Source organism: Tamandua tetradactyla, chromosome 8 (assembly GCF_023851605.1).
Source record: "Tamandua tetradactyla isolate mTamTet1 chromosome 8, mTamTet1.pri, whole genome shotgun sequence".
Classification (NCBI taxonomy): Eukaryota; Metazoa; Chordata; class Mammalia; order Pilosa; family Myrmecophagidae; genus Tamandua; species Tamandua tetradactyla.
The window spans coordinates 22592730-22609621 of NC_135334.1; the positions used below are offsets into that span (position 1 = coordinate 22592730).

At 50.1% G+C, this 16892-nt stretch overlaps 1 protein-coding gene across 1 annotated transcript in view; it reads right to left on the reverse strand.

Annotated features, from left to right (window-relative positions):
* Positions 1 to 571: 571 nt before the first annotated feature.
* TMPRSS4 (transmembrane serine protease 4) overlaps positions 572 to 16892 on the reverse strand; it is a 34086-nt gene continuing 17765 nt past the window's right edge. The window contains exons 3-13 of the mRNA XM_077112778.1: positions 15722 to 15835; positions 13058 to 13210; positions 11763 to 11892; positions 9215 to 9316; positions 8146 to 8186; positions 5882 to 6041; positions 4669 to 4835; positions 3770 to 3868; positions 2965 to 3107; positions 1594 to 1743; positions 572 to 1139 (exon numbers count right to left, since the gene is read on the reverse strand). Coding sequence (XP_076968893.1) covers positions 1128 to 1139; positions 1594 to 1743; positions 2965 to 3107; positions 3770 to 3868; positions 4669 to 4835; positions 5882 to 6041; positions 8146 to 8186; positions 9215 to 9316; positions 11763 to 11892; positions 13058 to 13210; positions 15722 to 15835 — 1271 coding nt within the window. The 3' untranslated portion in view covers positions 572 to 1127. The remainder of the gene's footprint in view (positions 1140 to 1593; positions 1744 to 2964; positions 3108 to 3769; positions 3869 to 4668; positions 4836 to 5881; positions 6042 to 8145; positions 8187 to 9214; positions 9317 to 11762; positions 11893 to 13057; positions 13211 to 15721; positions 15836 to 16892) is intronic.

Here is a 16892-nt window from a genome sequence, read left to right on the forward strand (position 1 = left end):
TCTATTATCTCCTAGGAACTTAGTAAGACATTAGTAAATCTGTTTTATCTAGAATCTGACAACTCTAACAAGAGGGTCCTCAGGACACCTGAGCCTCCATGTGGCCACCAGCCAGAGCCCGTGGGACCCACTTCTCCGATCATTGAGTGCAGGAATTTTTTCATGTTTATATCTCCAGAACCCAGCTGGGGCCTTCCTCATGGCCAGCAGGTGATACAAGTTTTATGTTGTTTTTGAATGAATGAATGAGGACTTTCTAGGTGGAAGAAATAGGTTAGGATTCAGAGGTACAATACCTCTTTTCAGCCACCCAGGGAGATATGATTTAATGCTGCTCTGGAGAACCCAAGTCATCTCCCTCCCAGATCACAGGTTATCTCTGGTCCGTGGATGGCAGCGAGAGCGGAGGAGGGAGGTGGGAGAAGCTTGCTCATCCTGGCTCCCCAGTTCATAGTTCATGGCCACCCCACTTTGTGGCTCTGGTTTCTATGTCTCCTTTCTCCTCCGCTCCTGGTTTGAGAAGCAATTGCCTCCTTAGGATCTTTTCCTACCTGGACCAAAGAATAAAGATCATGATTCAATAGTCCTAGCTCAGTTCTATCAAGCAACCCAGGCAGTATACACCATAGATTTCACACTCTGGTTTAATAAAGGTGACAACAGTAACAACAGTAAATAACAGTAGTCACACCATCAGTAGAACAGTACATTTTACCGTCAACTGATTCCTTCCTTGGCGGGGAGGGTACTTAAGGATGGGTGGAGAAGGAGAGGGCTGTCTCACACCCTCTCCTCACTCCACTCCAGCCCTGGTGCTCTCGGTTCCCGCAAGAGAAACTGCCTCCATTCCTCTTGTGGGAAAGTTTCTTGTCGGCTTAGCAATGCCTTCTGAGACGGCAGCCCTGAGGCTGGCTACTGCAGTGGGTGCTCCTCTCTCTGGGGTGCTGGGTTAGCACTGCTGGCTTCGTCCTGGGCACTTGTGGGCTGGGGGAACTCTTTCAGGAATGGACACCCTTTACTGCACCAGAAATGCCGAGGCTGTGAGCAGAGAGTGTGTGTCCCAGGGAGCTGAGGCTCTTTGTCTGAAGTCTGGAGGATCCCCAGGTGGGCAGGGCAGGGAGGAAGCATTACAGCTCAGACTAGAATAGAAGAGACCAACAAAGAGAAAGTTAGATGATTTGAAACTGGAGAGTCTTGGACAAAGTGGTGACACAGCAAAATTAATCTTCCTTTTTCTGATGCCATTTGCTACTCTCTCTATCCTCTAGGGTCCTGGAAGTCACGGAATCCTTTCCACTCTCCTTTTTATCAGAAACTACTCTCTGGACAGGATCTGATAGACTTATTCTGGCAGGGAGTAGAGAATGATAAAGCTCAGTGTTTTCCATCCCCTAGGGTATTTCATTTAGCAGGAGTTTCTAACCTGAGAAATTTCAGCCTTTAATGATGGAATCTAACTTACTGGGAGAGCAAAAGTGATCTGGGGCGCATAGGGTTGTCCCGGAGCCATTTAAATCAAACCCCAAGGATGGTCTAATGTCCCCGGGGTAGCGGAAGGGAGGGCGGGCACAGCAGGTAGGGCAAACTGCTCACCTTCCGGACACTGTAGATCCAATTGAGATAGGCTGTGACCTTGGTGTACACCCCTGGGGTACGTGGGTCCCCGCAGCCATGGCCCCAGCTCACGATGCCCACCACCTGCCACTGGTCAGAGTGGTACATCAGGGGTCCACCGCTGTCACCCTGTGAGAGGCCAGACCAGGGCTGCTGCAGAGGGCGGGTGGGGTGGGCTCCACCCCTCCTCCCCTCCCTGAACTGGCCACCTGTTCTTAGACGCTCTCCAGGAGCAGTGCTCTCTACTGTCCTGTTTTTGTTCCCTTTGCCCTTGTCGTTTCTGCCCCTTTTACCCTTTGGTGCAAGAGAATTCCATCTGCGGTTAAGTAGGTTGTGGGAGTGAATCTTGGAGATTCACAAGGCACACTAGTAAATTGGAAGCTCCAAAGGGTCCTGTAGTGAGGAAGCCTGTTTGTGTTTTAGCTTAATCTAGTTTTTCCCAAACACTTATCGAGGGTCTGTTTTGTGCCAGGCACTGTTTCAGGCAATTGGGATTCAATGAATGAAAACCCCACAAAGATCCCTGCCCTCAGGAAGCTTAGAATTGAATGTGTGTGTGTATGGGGGTGGGGTGGGGCGGGGAGCTGGAGAGAGAAAAGAAACAAACAAATAACAGACAAGAAAGTTGGGGCTTCCTTCCTCAAAACCTGTAACACTGGAGTCCATTTGTTTGCCTGCGTACCCCCATCTAATAGTGAGCCCCGGGAAGGTGGACCTTGTCCCCAAAGCCCAGCGTGTACCTGGCACACACGAGCTGTCTTCTAGATGACTCTTGAAGGAAGGATTGAATGGGACTGTGGCGCAAGTAGATTAGGGGTTTTAATGAAAATGGCTCTGAAGATGATCTGGGGATGGGGGTGACAATGTGTAAAGAGATTGCTAAGCAGTCCTGATGGCCAGTGGGACTGTGATGAGGGGACATCACCCCAGAGCCCGTCCAGCATGAGATGGGTTTTGTCTAGGGTAATTCAGCAGCTTGGAGGCAGTCACAGAGAGAGTAGACCTGGGGTTCCTTCCTCAAGGGGCTCATAATCTTTTAGATACTGGGAAGTCGGGGCAGGGGGGTGGTGCAGGTAATGTCATCTTAGTATATGAAATAGACGCTTAAAATCTTTCTGCTTGTCTCTAATATCCATCCATCCATGCATCCATCCTTCCCTTCCTCCCTCCCTCCCTCCATTCTCTATCTTTATCTGACTATATTTCTTCCTTCCAACCTTCTCTCCCTTCCTCCCTTCAGCACACTATATGCAAGACTTCAGGTGGGGCATTCAGTCTCCGGATTTTCTTGTCTCTCTAGGACCTATGCCGTTTTCCATAAAATTCCCCTGTGACCCTCGGAGGCCCCACCTGGCAGGTGTCCACACCGCCCTCCAGGATGCCTGCACACAGCATCTTCTCGGTAACGTCCCCCTCGTATGCATCTTCTGCATTGCAACGTGTGTTATCAATGACCTGGACTGATGCCTGCAGCAGTGCATCAGACAGCTTTCCTGGGAGGTTGAAAACACACTCATGCTCTGTTGCAGATTGATCTTTTCCCCACAAAAGGCAAGTTCATGTCCCAGCTCTTGGTCCTGTGGGTGTGAACCCATTTGTAAATAGGAACTTTGAAGATGCTATTAGTTAAGGTGTGCCCAAAAGAATGAGGGTGGGCCTTAATCCCATATAGCTGCAGTCCTTATAAGCACCAGAAATTGGACACATAATCAAGAAGCCATGGGGAGAAGCCAGAAGCTGGAAGTCAATAGAACCCAGAAGAGAAAGGAGAAGATGCTGCTTTGTGCATTGCCATGTGTCGGAATAGTCAAGGAAACCAAAGGTTGCGGGCCAGTCAGAAAACATGAACACTGGGAGAAAGCAAGCTTCCTAGCCTCTGAAACCATGAGTTAATAAATTCCTGTGGTTAAGCCAAACCATTGCATGGTATTTGGTTTAGCAGCTGGAAACTAAAACATTCCCACCCCTGTCTCCTACCTCCTGCCCAGGTTAAGTCTCTGGTTTGTCAAGACACTTTGCTTTTTCCCTGGCGTCCTGATGCTTGGACCTCCAGAATGAAATTTTCTGAAGTATGGTCCTCCTTCCCATAACCTCTGGGGGTTGCTCCTTCATACAAGGGAATCTTTTGCCCTGTGGTACTGATCCTAGGACTTACCTCCACCCTGTTCCGTAAAGCCCCATCCGATGATCCAAAGTGGGGTAGCTGGAGCAAGCTCCTCATCAAAGAAGGGCAGACAGATGGGCCTGACTGTGCCTGCCAGGAGCAGAGAGGAAGAGGAGATCCAGGGTTTTGGAGAGCCTGGCAGCCAAAAACTCAGAAAGGGTCCACACCAGGATCTCCATAACACTAGTTTCCTTGGATGTTAATAGAAGTCGCATGAAAATAGTTCTGTGGTCAAATAAGTTTAGAAAACATGGGTTCAACACAATAAAAAAAAATTCTTTTAAAAATGTCTCATACTTTAATATACTAATGTGCCCCATGGCTCTCCAAGAAGGATGCCAGTATTTCCTGAACCTACTTGACAATAGAACCCTCTTTTCCCCAAGGGACCACTGTTCCATTGAATCCACAATTGGAAACGCTGATCTAAATATTACTCAATATAAGCATGAGTCATCTAACAGAGTTATTCAAAGAGTCTATGGGCTACTTTAGAAGTAGTGAGTTCCCCGCCCTTGGAGGAGAGCAAAGAGGGGCAAAGTGGTCATTGATTGGGGCTGGGGTATGGACTAGATGATCTTTTAGGTCCTTGAGTTTGGATGATTCTATGATTCTCATTTGCGGTGATCCAAATGAAGAAAACAGATATTCAGAGATGCTCCTGCAGGGGATGGGGCGGGATGGCAGTGGACAGCTCTGGGAAGCCTCACGTCTTACAGTGAGGTTAGGCTGATACATTAGTTGGAAACAAATGGGGAAACTGAGGCCTTGAGAGGCGAAATGATGTGCTCAAGACCACCTAGTGAGCTACTGGCAGGCAGGGACCCTAGAATCTGACTCTAGGGAATTGGGTTGTCCTCGGGGTTCTGTTCCCAGGTACCAAGTCTTACCTGAGAATGTGAGTGGGAACTGAAGCTTCACAAGGGCAATGTCTTCCTCTTTGGGGTACGTAGTGTTAAAGCCAATGATGAAGATCTTGGCCACAGGCAGGGATGGGAAGCTGTCCAATTTGTCTGCACCTGCCCTCACCTTCCAGTTAAACACATCGAGATGCTTCCTGGGGCCAGAGGAAGACTGTGTTCAAGCCCAAGTTCACATGAGGAGGCTTTGCCAAAGCCCCTGGTCTTGGGGGCTGGAATGCTGGGTGTTCCTCCCTTAGGAGGTAATGTGTTGGCGGGTGCAGGGGGTGGTGGGAAAGGGACAGTCCACCATCCTTGTGGAATCATCCTCTACAACCCAACTTCTAAAAGGGGATTTGATCCTTCTTGTCCAGTGAAACCAGCCCCAGGAGATCTCCAGCTGGAGGGGTGCTCCCAATGCCTAATCTGTAGCACTTGCGGCACTTTCTCCACCAGCCTTTGTAATGGTTTCTGTTACACGTGTGGTACTTGTATTGTGGTCAGTACAATTGTTACGTATTGCTATGTACCTGCCTTTCTTTCTCCCTACAACAGACAAAGCTGTTTTTCTAGGCAAGTGTTTATGACTTTGCCAGATTCTCAAAAAAGCTTAAGAACCACTGATCTAAGCTGTGAGCTTCCTGAAGACAGCAATAGGTTCTAATGCACCCAGGCATGTGATACGGTGCTTGGTACCTAGTAGGTACTCAATATATGTTGAGTGAATGAAAGTGAAGAGGACCTGGTCCCAGAGGTATAGGCAGGCCTTGCACTGCTGGCCTCTAAGGGGATCTATAATAATAAAAATTATTTTTAAGTAATTATTTTAAAATTTTCTGGATGTAAAGAAGGCATGGTAGTAATTCTAGACCCAAGGACCACTTCCTAGAAGGCTGGCAAAGTGGGAGTGAGTTCTTGTGGATTTCAGGGAGCTGAAAAGACTCTTGTAGAGAGCACAGTATGGGGGTGGGCTGGGGACACTGTGTGTCTGGTGGCTTCCCACTAGGCAGAGGTTAAGCTTGGTGACCAGCATGCTCTGATCAGACCCCCAAGGCTTAACAAAGGACATCACGTCCAGTTTCTTACTGGGGTGGCCGTGTGCTGACATGTGGTCTTCTGGAAGGGAGTAGGGGAAAACAAGTCAGGAGACAGGGGCCTCAGGCACACTGGCCCTCTGCGACCTCAATGCCCTTTCAGGCCTTACCTGAAGCAGTGGGCTGCCGTGAGGATCCAGTGGGGGTCTAGGATGCTCCCTCCACAGATGTGTTGTCTGTTGTACTGGACACTGACCTGCCAAGGCCAAGAGTCCACAGAGGCCTTCTCCCCGCCCACCACCCGAGGGGCCTTCAGGTTTTCTCCACAGGCTGGACGCAGTAGGAGGGAGCGGAGAAGGCAGGAAGTCAGGCTCTGGGGGGTAGGGCTGCCTCCCCGGGGAGCCTCAGGTCTATCCTGAGTAGGCTTTTGTGGCAGGGGCTGGGAGTGGGGATAGGACCAGGCTGGTTTCAAATTATTTATGGGGAGTTTTGACTGTCCCAGAGCAGAGTCTCCCCCCTCCCCCCCCTTTTTGGCTTTAGAAGTGTATAGGAGTTTAGATTGTAACCAAGGGTGTGTCCATTGTGCTGGGAATTCATGATCTACAAATCAGTGATGCAGAATTGCGAAAACCCTACCCAAGTTTTCATAAACCTCTGCAGCCGCTCCCGCTGTGTAACAGTAAACAGACGCCCTTTGTTGCTTTGAGACCCGGAAGTGGGAAGAAAGCTCCAGATCCTTCCATCCAGAACTCACCTTTCTCCAAGTCCTTTTCCTCCCGAGTGAGTCTCCCAAATTGACATTGTGTCTTCCCACTGCCCTGGCTTTCACTTCCAACTCTCAAACTCTTGTAAATACCTCCTTCTCCTCACCCCTTCTGGAAGCTGATTTCCACAGCGGTAGTTCTAAATGGGGAAAGGCCACCAGCCTTTCTGGTTCTCTCCTGCTTGCCTGGCCCTGTACTAGGCAGGGGATTTCTAAACAACATCTAACTTCAAACACTGCTTTCTACAGATCACTGTGCTTATTTGCTCAAAAACTCCTTGATTCTCTTAGAGTTTAAACTTGTAGGGTAGAGTTTAAACTCTTTCTCCTGGCAGCCTTCTGCTGACCTTATATAGTCTCCATCTAGCTAAATTGATCTGCTTGTAGCTCCCTTAAAGTTATTCTGTTTTTGCTTAAGGGAGCCCTCATCCCTGAGATGCTGTCTTCTCTCCTGTTTATCTAAATCATTAATTAATTTGACAGATTTGTAATGAGTGCCTACTGTGCCTCAGGGACAGTGCTGGGAATAGAATGGTGATACGACAGAAAACCAGACATGCTCTTTCCATCCTGGAGCCTACAGATTCATTCTTCAGCGAATAGCCCAGGTACTACCTGCTGGAAGTTTCCATAGGCTTCCCCAGGTGCTGATCTGCCTTTGCTTCACTCTTGTCTTCCCAGTGAGACTGAAGGTGTCTCAAGTGAGGGTCTGTTTCTAATGCCTCCTGGTGTCTTCAGTGCTGCTCAGTGAAGGTCAGATGATGTGACAATTCATTCATTCATTCATTCATCCTTTCACTCACTGGCCACCATGTGTCAGCGCCCCACATAAGGAGTCACACAGTGATGAATAAGAATCTTAACATCCAACAGGGAAGCATATTTACTATCAAACTGCAAAGGGAGTGACGATGGTCTTCCTCTCTTCTTAGACTTTCCAACTTCTGTCCACCCTTCCTGGTCCCACTCAGCTCCAGTTCTCCCACAGGCAGGTAGGATGAGTCTTGGTCACACGGTTTGTTTTCTCTTCTCATTCCCTCTGTTAGTGCTAGAAGGGCCCCTTGAGATCCTCACTGGGCAGTTAGACTAAAAGTTCTGAGGTTCTTGGGGAAAATGAACTGTGAAGAAGCTAGGTGAGTTGTCAAAGTCCCACAGTAAGTCAGTGGGACAGTATCCAGGTCTCCTGACCCCAGCCCAGGGCTCTGTGCAGCACATCAACTGTGACTAGCACTTCACACATACCTGGTTGTAGGCTCCTTGAGGATAGCGACCAGTTCTTTTCCTTGTCTTGTATTTTCTGTTTCTAACCAGCACCTGACGGTGTCAGTCATATTCTAACCGTTCAGTGTGGCTGGTCTGATCTTGGATTAACTATGTGAAAAGGAGGCCTGTGTGGGCCCTGAGCAGGGGCAGGGAAGGGGTGGACCTCTAGCCCTGTCTTTCCGGGACTCTCTCTCCCAGACCTCTGCTGGGTTAGGGGCTGTATGCAGACGGTAGGAGGGAGTTCTTGACACGAACCACTTGAAGGAGCCCAAGTCTCAAGGAAGTGAGGCTGGGCCTAAGCAGAGTGAGGCTTGATATCTGAGAGATTTAGGAATGCAGAGGAACAGCTTCCCTCTTGCTCACTGGTGGCCCAAGGCCCAAACCCACAGAGAGGGGGCATGTACTCACCAAGGCAGTGCAGGGAAACCAGGGAGCCCGAGAGACAGCTCCTGGAAGACAGACCCAGAGCCCTGTGGTCTCTGCTTCTCCCTTGGCTGGGAGCTAGGGACTCAGGTCTCCTGGCACGACTGCATTCAAGTCCCCTCCCAGCCACCTGGGAGATCTGGAACTGGTATGGTAAGGGCTTCACAGACGCTACATTCATACTCAGTTCCCTTCCATTCAATTCGAAACCCCCACTGTTGAGTCCCAGTGATGTACTGGGCCCTGGCAGTGCCAGAGCCCAACCCAGGCTTCTGGGGCAGCCTGGGATGGAAGAGAGCAGAGCCTGGAACCAAACCTGCTGCCTTACGGGCTTTCCATAAGGAAGAAGAATGAGATTTCAATGGAATTCCAGGCAAGCCGTCCTTCTGCTACCATCCCTGTCCTTATCAAGATTTATTCTTTGATGACTAAGCAGTTCTCAGTGACCTCACCACATACTAAGAAGCCAGCATCCGCTCTGAGCTTCTTGGCTGCAGTGTGACAGATACTGCTTAGAGGCTGTGCTCTGGTGCAGGTGGCAAGCACTAGGGATGGGCCGCTCTCAAAGGTTGTGGAGTCTCTTTCCCTGGAGGGTTGGGAATGTGGGGAGGGTCCCACTACTGCGGGCCTGGGAAAGTAGCCAGGAAGGACCAAGTGCCCTTGGGGAATCTTACCTGTCAGATTTATTGGGGGGGTGGGGGGGTGGACCTAAGGGAGTAGGAGAAAACATTTGGTTTTACTATTCAGACCAATAGCAAGTTCACCTTCTCCTTTCCCCCTGCTTTGGGATAAGACAGAGCACTTTGTCCAGCCCAGTTAGAAATGTCCAACTGTTCACTGCATTAAAAAAAAAAGTCAACATAGAAGACCTCTAGGAAATGTGATTCTCTCCTTTTGGAATTTAGTGATCTGCCCGGCTGGGAGTTCTCCCTGTGATCTGCTCACTTTTTCCTTGCTGCCGGTGTGCCAGTCAGCTCAGGGGTGAGCTGGAGCCCTAGAGCAGGCTCCATGCATTGACCTTTCGTAGACTAGAAGGAGCGTTCCTCTCACTTACCCATTTGAGTTCTGCACCTGCAGTTCCCGGCTGTGTTCTGTAATTTCAATGACATTCAACTCCTGGTCTGGGCCAATCTCCACAGCTCTAAAGGTGGGTTTGCTGCTCACATTGGGAGGGAGAGAGAGATGTGAGCTGGGGCAGGATAATAGAACAAGAGACCCCATGCCCAGGAGAGAAGGTGGTGGGGAATGCGTGGTTGGGAGTGGCAGGGGAGAGGAGGGAACCTTCCTCTTGGTCCTTGTCCTTTGTCTGATAAAAGGATATTCCTTTGGCACCCCAGGACTCAGAGCTCTGGAGAAATATTGGGGATTCCCTTCCTTATCTTCCAGCTCAGTCTTTATTTTAAGTGGTACCCAAACTCTGTCCCAAAAGTCTCTTCTGGAAGGTGAAGGGACCCAGGTGAGTGCCCACCCCCCACCCCCAGTTACCTTGGAGGGAACTGGAATGCAGATGTTCAGGTCTGTAAATAAGGCATTGGTCTGAATTTGCTAGTGGGCCCCCTTAGAGACAGGCCAGGACTAGACTGATCTTCATAAGAAGTCAGACAAACATGATCTCTCACTTGGACTATTGTCCCTCTTTCGTGTTGTTAATCCATGCTGGCCTTCTTTCGAGTCTTGGGTTTAAATCTTCCTTTCTCCTGGAAGTCTTCCCTGATTAATCCCATCTTTCTGATCCTTTACTGAATCTTCTTCTTCCGAATCTTACTTCTCCCTCTCACCCAATCAGGCAGCACGAGCTCTGCACCTCGGGCTGGGATCAGTCCCTGGTACTGGCTGACTGGCGTATTCTCACATTTCCAGTCAGAAATGTCAGTGCTATCTGCTCGGCCCACACACTGGACCTAGAAAGACTAGAGTCTAGCCGTACCGGGTGTGGTATTACGAACTCTCAAGACCTAGGCTCTTGTTTGTGAAACTAACTTGATGTGTGACTGTGGGTAGGTCACATTCCATCTCTGGGTTTCTTTACGCCTCAGTCTCCTCTTCTGTAAAATGATGGGTGGGCCAGATGATCCCGAGGGCCCCTTCCACCTTGAACCGTCGATGGCTTCGTGGTCTAGGACAAGAAAGTCCTCTAATCCAGGAGAAGGAAGGAAAGTAGAGAAACCTGAGCTCCAATAGAAAGAGGAACTATAAAAGAAATGGATGTTTCCAGGAAAGTTAACCTCCATTCACCAATTATACTCTAATGAATTTTAATTTTGTAGAGCCCAGGGGTCAGATGACTTGGTGTCTTTGTAGGCTTCAGAAGGATAGAAATTCCAGGAGCCTATCACCTTAAGAACTCCTGGAGACACTGGGTTTCATAATCAAACTGCTGTGCTGGGTTCAGCTGATGCAGCAGTTGGCCAGACTGCAGTGGGGAAGTAGGGCTGGACTAGCTTGCCTGCAGGAGGAGGGGAGAAAAACAGCAGGTGTAGGCATGCCTTCCCAGCTGTCCTTGAAAATGAAGATGGCAGGGGCGTCCTCTCCAAATACACCTGATCCATTAGTAATGGCTGCCTGGAGCATTTACTGATAAAGAACCTTGAGGCTATGGGAGAGAGTGCTGTGATTGATTGAGGATGTCTTCCTACTATTTTTCATTTCTGCCTGGTGTCTGGGTCGAGTTTTGTAAAAATACTGAAGAAGTCTGGGGCCTTCCCCACGGCGGTTGTCCCACTCTGCAGCTGAACATGTAGACTCTCATCTTCTGTCCCATCCAGTTGGAAGCTCTGTGTGATAATTGTCTCACCATCCCTCTCCCCTCCCTTTATAGATGAATCTCCATGAGAAGAGAGAATTCCCCAAACTAGAAACAGAGAAGCTGTGAGAACTCCTGGTGCCCAGGCATTAGGGGGTCTTGGGCAAAATTCCAGTCTTCTGCCTCCCAGCCATGACTCAAGCAACAAGCAAGTTACTTTCCTTCTCTGAGTCTATCCTTAATATAGATAGAGTAATAACTACATTTTTGGTTTTCTGCCAAGATCAAATGAATATAAATATATATCATGCTAATTACCCTTATTATAATTATACACCTTTTCATCCATTTCAGATTTAGAGCTGCTTTTGGAATTTGCTGAGAGAGCTAGCATTGCTTAAGAGGCCCCAGTGAAATCAGATCCTCTTAAACTAAATTTTAACTAATGAGACTTAGAGTAAGTAAGGTTTTTGAATTCCAGGCCACGAACAGCTTCTTGCAAAGCCAGGAAAGTGTGAGGATTGAAGAAAAAGGAAAGGAGAGGATTGCAAAGGAGTTGGAAGTGTGTTAGACCTGTTGGGGTGAGGGTAGAGGGTGAATGGAGGTCACGGGGATCTCAGAATCATCTGCAGAGGCGGCTTTAGCTCCCCCAACGAACTCTTAGGAAACTGAGGCTCAGGAGATTTCGCGTCATGCGTTTGTAAGCGAAAGTGCTGGGATTCAAAAGCGGATCTGTTGGGCTCCAATGTCTCTATTTTTAGGAACGAATGAGGAAGGCAGGAAGGAAAGGAGGAAGAAGAGGGACAGGAGAAGGAAGAAGGAGCGGTGGGGAGGAGGGTCCAGGGTGGAGGTGCGGTACCTGTCAAAGCCCATCTGCCCACAGGCTGTCTCGGCCAGAGCTTCCGTGAAGTTGTCGAAACAGACAGAGGCCCAGACCCCCGTGTCCGGGTCCAGCACCTGCAGGGTGGATCGGTCCTTGGAGAGGCGGACTGGGGGTGGGGGGCGGAGGGGAGAGGAGCCCAGGTCAGCAGGAGGGCAGGGGCCCCTTGGGCCCACTCCCCTCAGAACTCATCACATGCACAGCCCAAGCTCGGAACTGGGGGGCAGCACAGAGCACCGGCGCGTTCCGCACCAGCAGAAGCTCCGCCATCGCATTTAGCCTGACTGGTGGAGTCTAGCTCTGAGGGTAGCCGGGGTGGCAAAATGTCCCGGGGCCGACCTCTGCTTTGACCTGTTGCCCTGGCACAATTATTTACAGCAGCCCCCTTTTGCTCTTATAGGTGTCAGTTATGATAAATTTTGTGGTCAGTTTACCCACAATTTGCCCAACCGGGGGAAATTTCTCTCCTAGGCAACCTAGGTCCCTCCCTGTGTAAGGCCAGAGCAGGGAGGTTGAGTGAAAAGCATTACTGGCAGTAGAAAGGAGGTACCCGTAGATATTTGACTTTTTTTTTTTTTTTAGTGCATGGTCTGGGCATCAAACCCGGGTCTCCTGCATGGAAGGTGAGCACTCTACCATGGGACCACCCGTGAATCCTGATACTTGGCTTTTGATATAAAAGGGATAAATATATAAGAAGTCACTCAGCCTTGCCTCCCGAAAGCATGCATCACCCATCACTTGGGTTACCTTTTTTTTTCTTAGAGCCCAAGCACCAGCTAGATCAAGCAGGGCTGTAAAGAACATGGGTTTTTATGTGTGAAACATCTCCTATTCCTTCTAAGGATCTAGTCTGGCCCTGGCACACAGCGGGTTGGAATAAATACTGATCTAATGAATAGAAGGATTGATAGCTAGTTAAATGTCTTTATAGTTTCTTCTCCGCTCCCCTTGGAAGAACAGATTTCGTAGATAGGAAGGAACTCCCAAGGTTTTCCAATCCAGCCCTCTGCCCTAATGCTACCCAAGCACAGCAGGAACAGGGCATGCTCAGTGACAGTGACAGTGGACTGTCCCCTGGTCCACATTTACCCATCAAATATTTACCAAATGTCTGCAATGAGTTAAGTACTAGGAATCCAAAGATAAGCAAGATATGGTCTTTATAAGGGTATGGAGACCACTGAGTGAGTTGGCAGATATTACCCAGTGGACTGCGGCATCCTGTGCTAACTTCCTCCTGTGCCCTTCCCTGTCCCTCAGCCTAGACTCACCTCCTACCGGGGGCCCGTTGGGGAAGCTCTTGACGCAGTTCTGCTCGTCCTCCCCGGAGGCGCAGTCCTGCTGGCTGTCACACGCCTGCCTCCTCGGGATGAAGTGGAGGGACCGCCCGCAGAAGAAGTAGTATTTGTCCAGGACCGCCTTGGCTGGAAGACAAATTCAGGGAGGGAGCAGAGAGGGCTGAGGGTCGAGAAGGCAGCCCGGGGCAGGGTGGGGAATGGGCTTTCCTGAAAAGAGTGCTGGGTTGCAGACAGGCAGGTCTGACTTCCAGGCACACCTCTGCCACTTAGTAGCATTTTTATTATCCTTGAGATGGAGATAATAATGCCCACCCTAAACCTACAAGAAAGCTGAGGAGTCAAGTGAGATAATGGGCATAAGGAAGTCCCAGTCCTGAGTCCTGGCTCTGTGCCTTCCTGTGCGACTTCAGACCAGTCACTGCCCGTTCCTGGGTTTCAGTTTGCTCATCTGTTCAGTGGAATCATGACCTGCCTCCGAAGGGTGTGGGGACATTTAGTGGAGCTGGGAGTTGGGAAAGAAGCTGAGAACTATTGAGTACAAAGCCAGAGTTAGGTGTTGAGAGCCATTAAGAAGTTGGTGTTTTTTCTTGCCAGCTGCCTTCAAATTCTGGTGCCCTTTTGTTATCTTGGGCTGACGGGGGGCACTTCTTGTTTTGTTTTCAACCCCCTTAGGACACAGATATTTCAAACATTCTCCTTGTTATGATTCAGGGCCGAAGACCCCTGGCAGTTGGGCACCATTCCCCACTGAGCCTGAGAGGCTGGCACTGGGGTAACGCTGGCCCCCCCATCCCCAGGCTGAGAGCGCTCTGTGCATTTGTTTTTATAATCCTGACAGCACCTTTAAGAGCAGGTGCCATTATTTCCTTGTCTTACCAAGACAGCAACTGAGGCTCAAAGTGTCAGGGAAAAATCTCCTAAGGCCAACCAGCATTAAATGGTAGAGCCTGGGTTTGAATCAAGGTCTAACTCCAAAGCCTGTGCTCTTTGCCATCTCTTCATGACTTCCCTGAAGGAGCTCCAGTTGGGATCTGGTGGCCCCAATGCTTCTGGTTTGAGTGAACCAAGGCAGAAGATGCAGGCCAGATATTTCCTAGCGCTTCAGAGTTGGTTCACGATTAGGAGCCAGGACAAGGCAGGGTCACTCCAGTCACCTGCACCAAGGCATGTCCCACAAGCATGAGTTGAGATTCCAGAAGCCAAAGAACTGAGGGAGCCTAGCTGGGGATGGAGGCTTGGGTTCCTTCCTCTGATTGCACACCGTGGGACAGGGAGAGCCCACCTCTAAATCACACATGAGTGCCCGGCCTGGCTCCTCCTGAAGGAATTTGGCCTTTTCTTCTTTCTTCACTGTGACCGGGCAGATGCTCAGAAAAAACATCACATTATTACCCTTCTGAATGAAACAGGCTTAGGATGGCAAACCTGCTGAAGCCTCTGCAAAATCAGCGCTGTGTTTGGTCAGCCCAAGGTCAAGCAGAGATGATTTGGGGCCATCTGCATCTTATCCAGGGCTCTCAGCGATCTGGGTGGTGTTTATACTGTGGATCTGCTGCCCCCGAGATGGTCATGGACCTGGATCTACCCATCTGATGACCGGTTCCTGTTCCGGCTCTGTGCCCGACTGTGCCCCTCCTCTCCCAGCCTCTGTCCTCCCGTGTAGATGAGGGTTTGGACCAGAAGATCTCCGAGTGTTCTCCGACGAGGCTGCGGCTGCTGCCGGTTGGAAATGCCACCACTAAGGATACACATAGAGGCGAACGTGTTACTGGAAGTCCTGCTGTTCCCTGCCTGGTTGGCAAATCACTGCCCGCTGCTGGGCCACACCCACATCTGCACAGCCTAACTTTTCTTCAGGGATTTTACACATATGACTCATTGGTTCTCACGAAGTCTCTGAGGGAGGCAGGGCACTTTAAAGATGAGGACACTGAGGTTAAGAGAGGTCATGGGGCTTAACAGGAGTTCCGGTGTTCTGTGCCCTTGGATGTGGTAGAGGGGTGAAGGCGTGGACTCAGCCACAGGATGTGAGGGCTGAAAGGGACTGGAAACCGCTGCTCATTCAGTGTAATTTTCGTTGTCACAGGTCAGGATGCTAGCACCTTCCTCACCTTGTCAGGGTGGGCAGAGACACCTGCCTTGATGGAGACAGGAATGGCAGAGCCAAAGGTACAGGGTGGAGAGATGCCACTGGCCAGGGCACCCTTCTCTGATGCCTCCATTCGTCATCCCCTCCTCGCAGGCAGAAGTGCTCCTTACTCCTCCAGCCCGTGTAGCTGCTCAGAGCCATGCAGCTCCAGATTTGCGGAGATGTGAAGGAGGAGGCAGGGGCGTGGCTGCCCATGCAAATTGCCTGCGTGGGCTTGTAATGTATGCAGCTGCGCTCTCACCGTAGGAGAAACTCATTTGGGGCAGATGGGGGCTGGGTTTGCCTCCTCCTCTCATTCTTGGAAGAAGGGGGGTGGATACATGTGGGTACATGCCTTCTCTGCAAAACATTCTGCAGAACACCTGCCCATGACTCTACTGAGGTGGGAGGGTGGAGGCTGGGGTGGGCTTTAAGGTGAGGGGGTGGCTGAGGGTGGAATGGGAGGTGAGGGTAGGGTGGGGTAGGGTGGGGTTGGGGCTGCCACCTACTGAGGACAGCCACGACGATGATGGTCACCAGGCTCAGCACTGCTGCAATGATGGGGACACCCACCCTTTTGAAGGTCTCCAAGGGGGTCCGATGTTTGCGCAGGGGGGTGATATCTGTAATGAGACATTAGGCCGAGGGGAAGAGCTGCAGCCAGCAAGCCCGAGGCCAGCCTGTCTGAGGCTGCCGGCACTTGGAGACTGCCCCTGTCAAGGACATGCCCTCCCCATCATCTGGCCGGCCAGTGGGTGCCGAGCCCCAGGAATGCTTTGGGGTCAGTTTTAGTCAGTGCTGGGGTCGGGGGGGGGGGGAGGGTTATTCCTGCAGACCAGCCTCAGCTTCCTCAGTACATGTTTCCCTGCCTCCATACACTCACCCAGGCCTCTTCATCGCTCAAGTTTGGCTTAAGCACCCCTCAATGAGGCTCCTCTGCAGGGTGCCTCCCCTCCTCTTGGCTTAGTCTATTCTAGGGTGTTTCACCCTCTGTTCAGGCTGACCTCTGCCTGCCGTGGGAGAGTTCTGAGTCCTCATGCATGTACCTTTTCACTGTTTCATTACTTATCCTCTTCCCTGATTTCCTGACTTATCTTGACTTACCTTCATTCTCAAACCATGTCTCAAACAGTGCTTGGCTCATAGTAGATGCTCAATGAATAGTTGTTGAATGAATAAATGAATTACTCTTTGCTCTGTTCTCTTACACACATCCCTTCTGTCTTTCTCACAGTTCCCATTGAATTCCACCTCAAATTATGGCTTGTATGTGTCTGTCTCTATGCCTTTTCTCCATTCTCTAAAAGCAGAGATTGGTACCCAGCCCCAGACTGGAGTCCAGTAAATGCTGATATCATTGAGTCCGTTGATAAGGAAAAACTTGAGAAATTCTGCATCTCCTCAGAAGGGAGGGTTTCAACCTCAGACACAGAATCCAGACAGTGGGGACTTGGGCTGGGAGTCCTATTGCTTGTACATTATGAGCACCTAGCACAAAGTCAGCCATCACTAATGTTGGCTGATACTGTTTTTAAGTTCCAGCAGCCTGTTTGCAGTACTAGCCTCTTTTCTGGGGCCATGAACATGATGCCATTTTGTTCATTCATTAATTCATGATTTGTTTATTGAGTACCTACTATGTGCCATCCACCCCTGAGGTTGGTCTTTCTCTAAATGTGA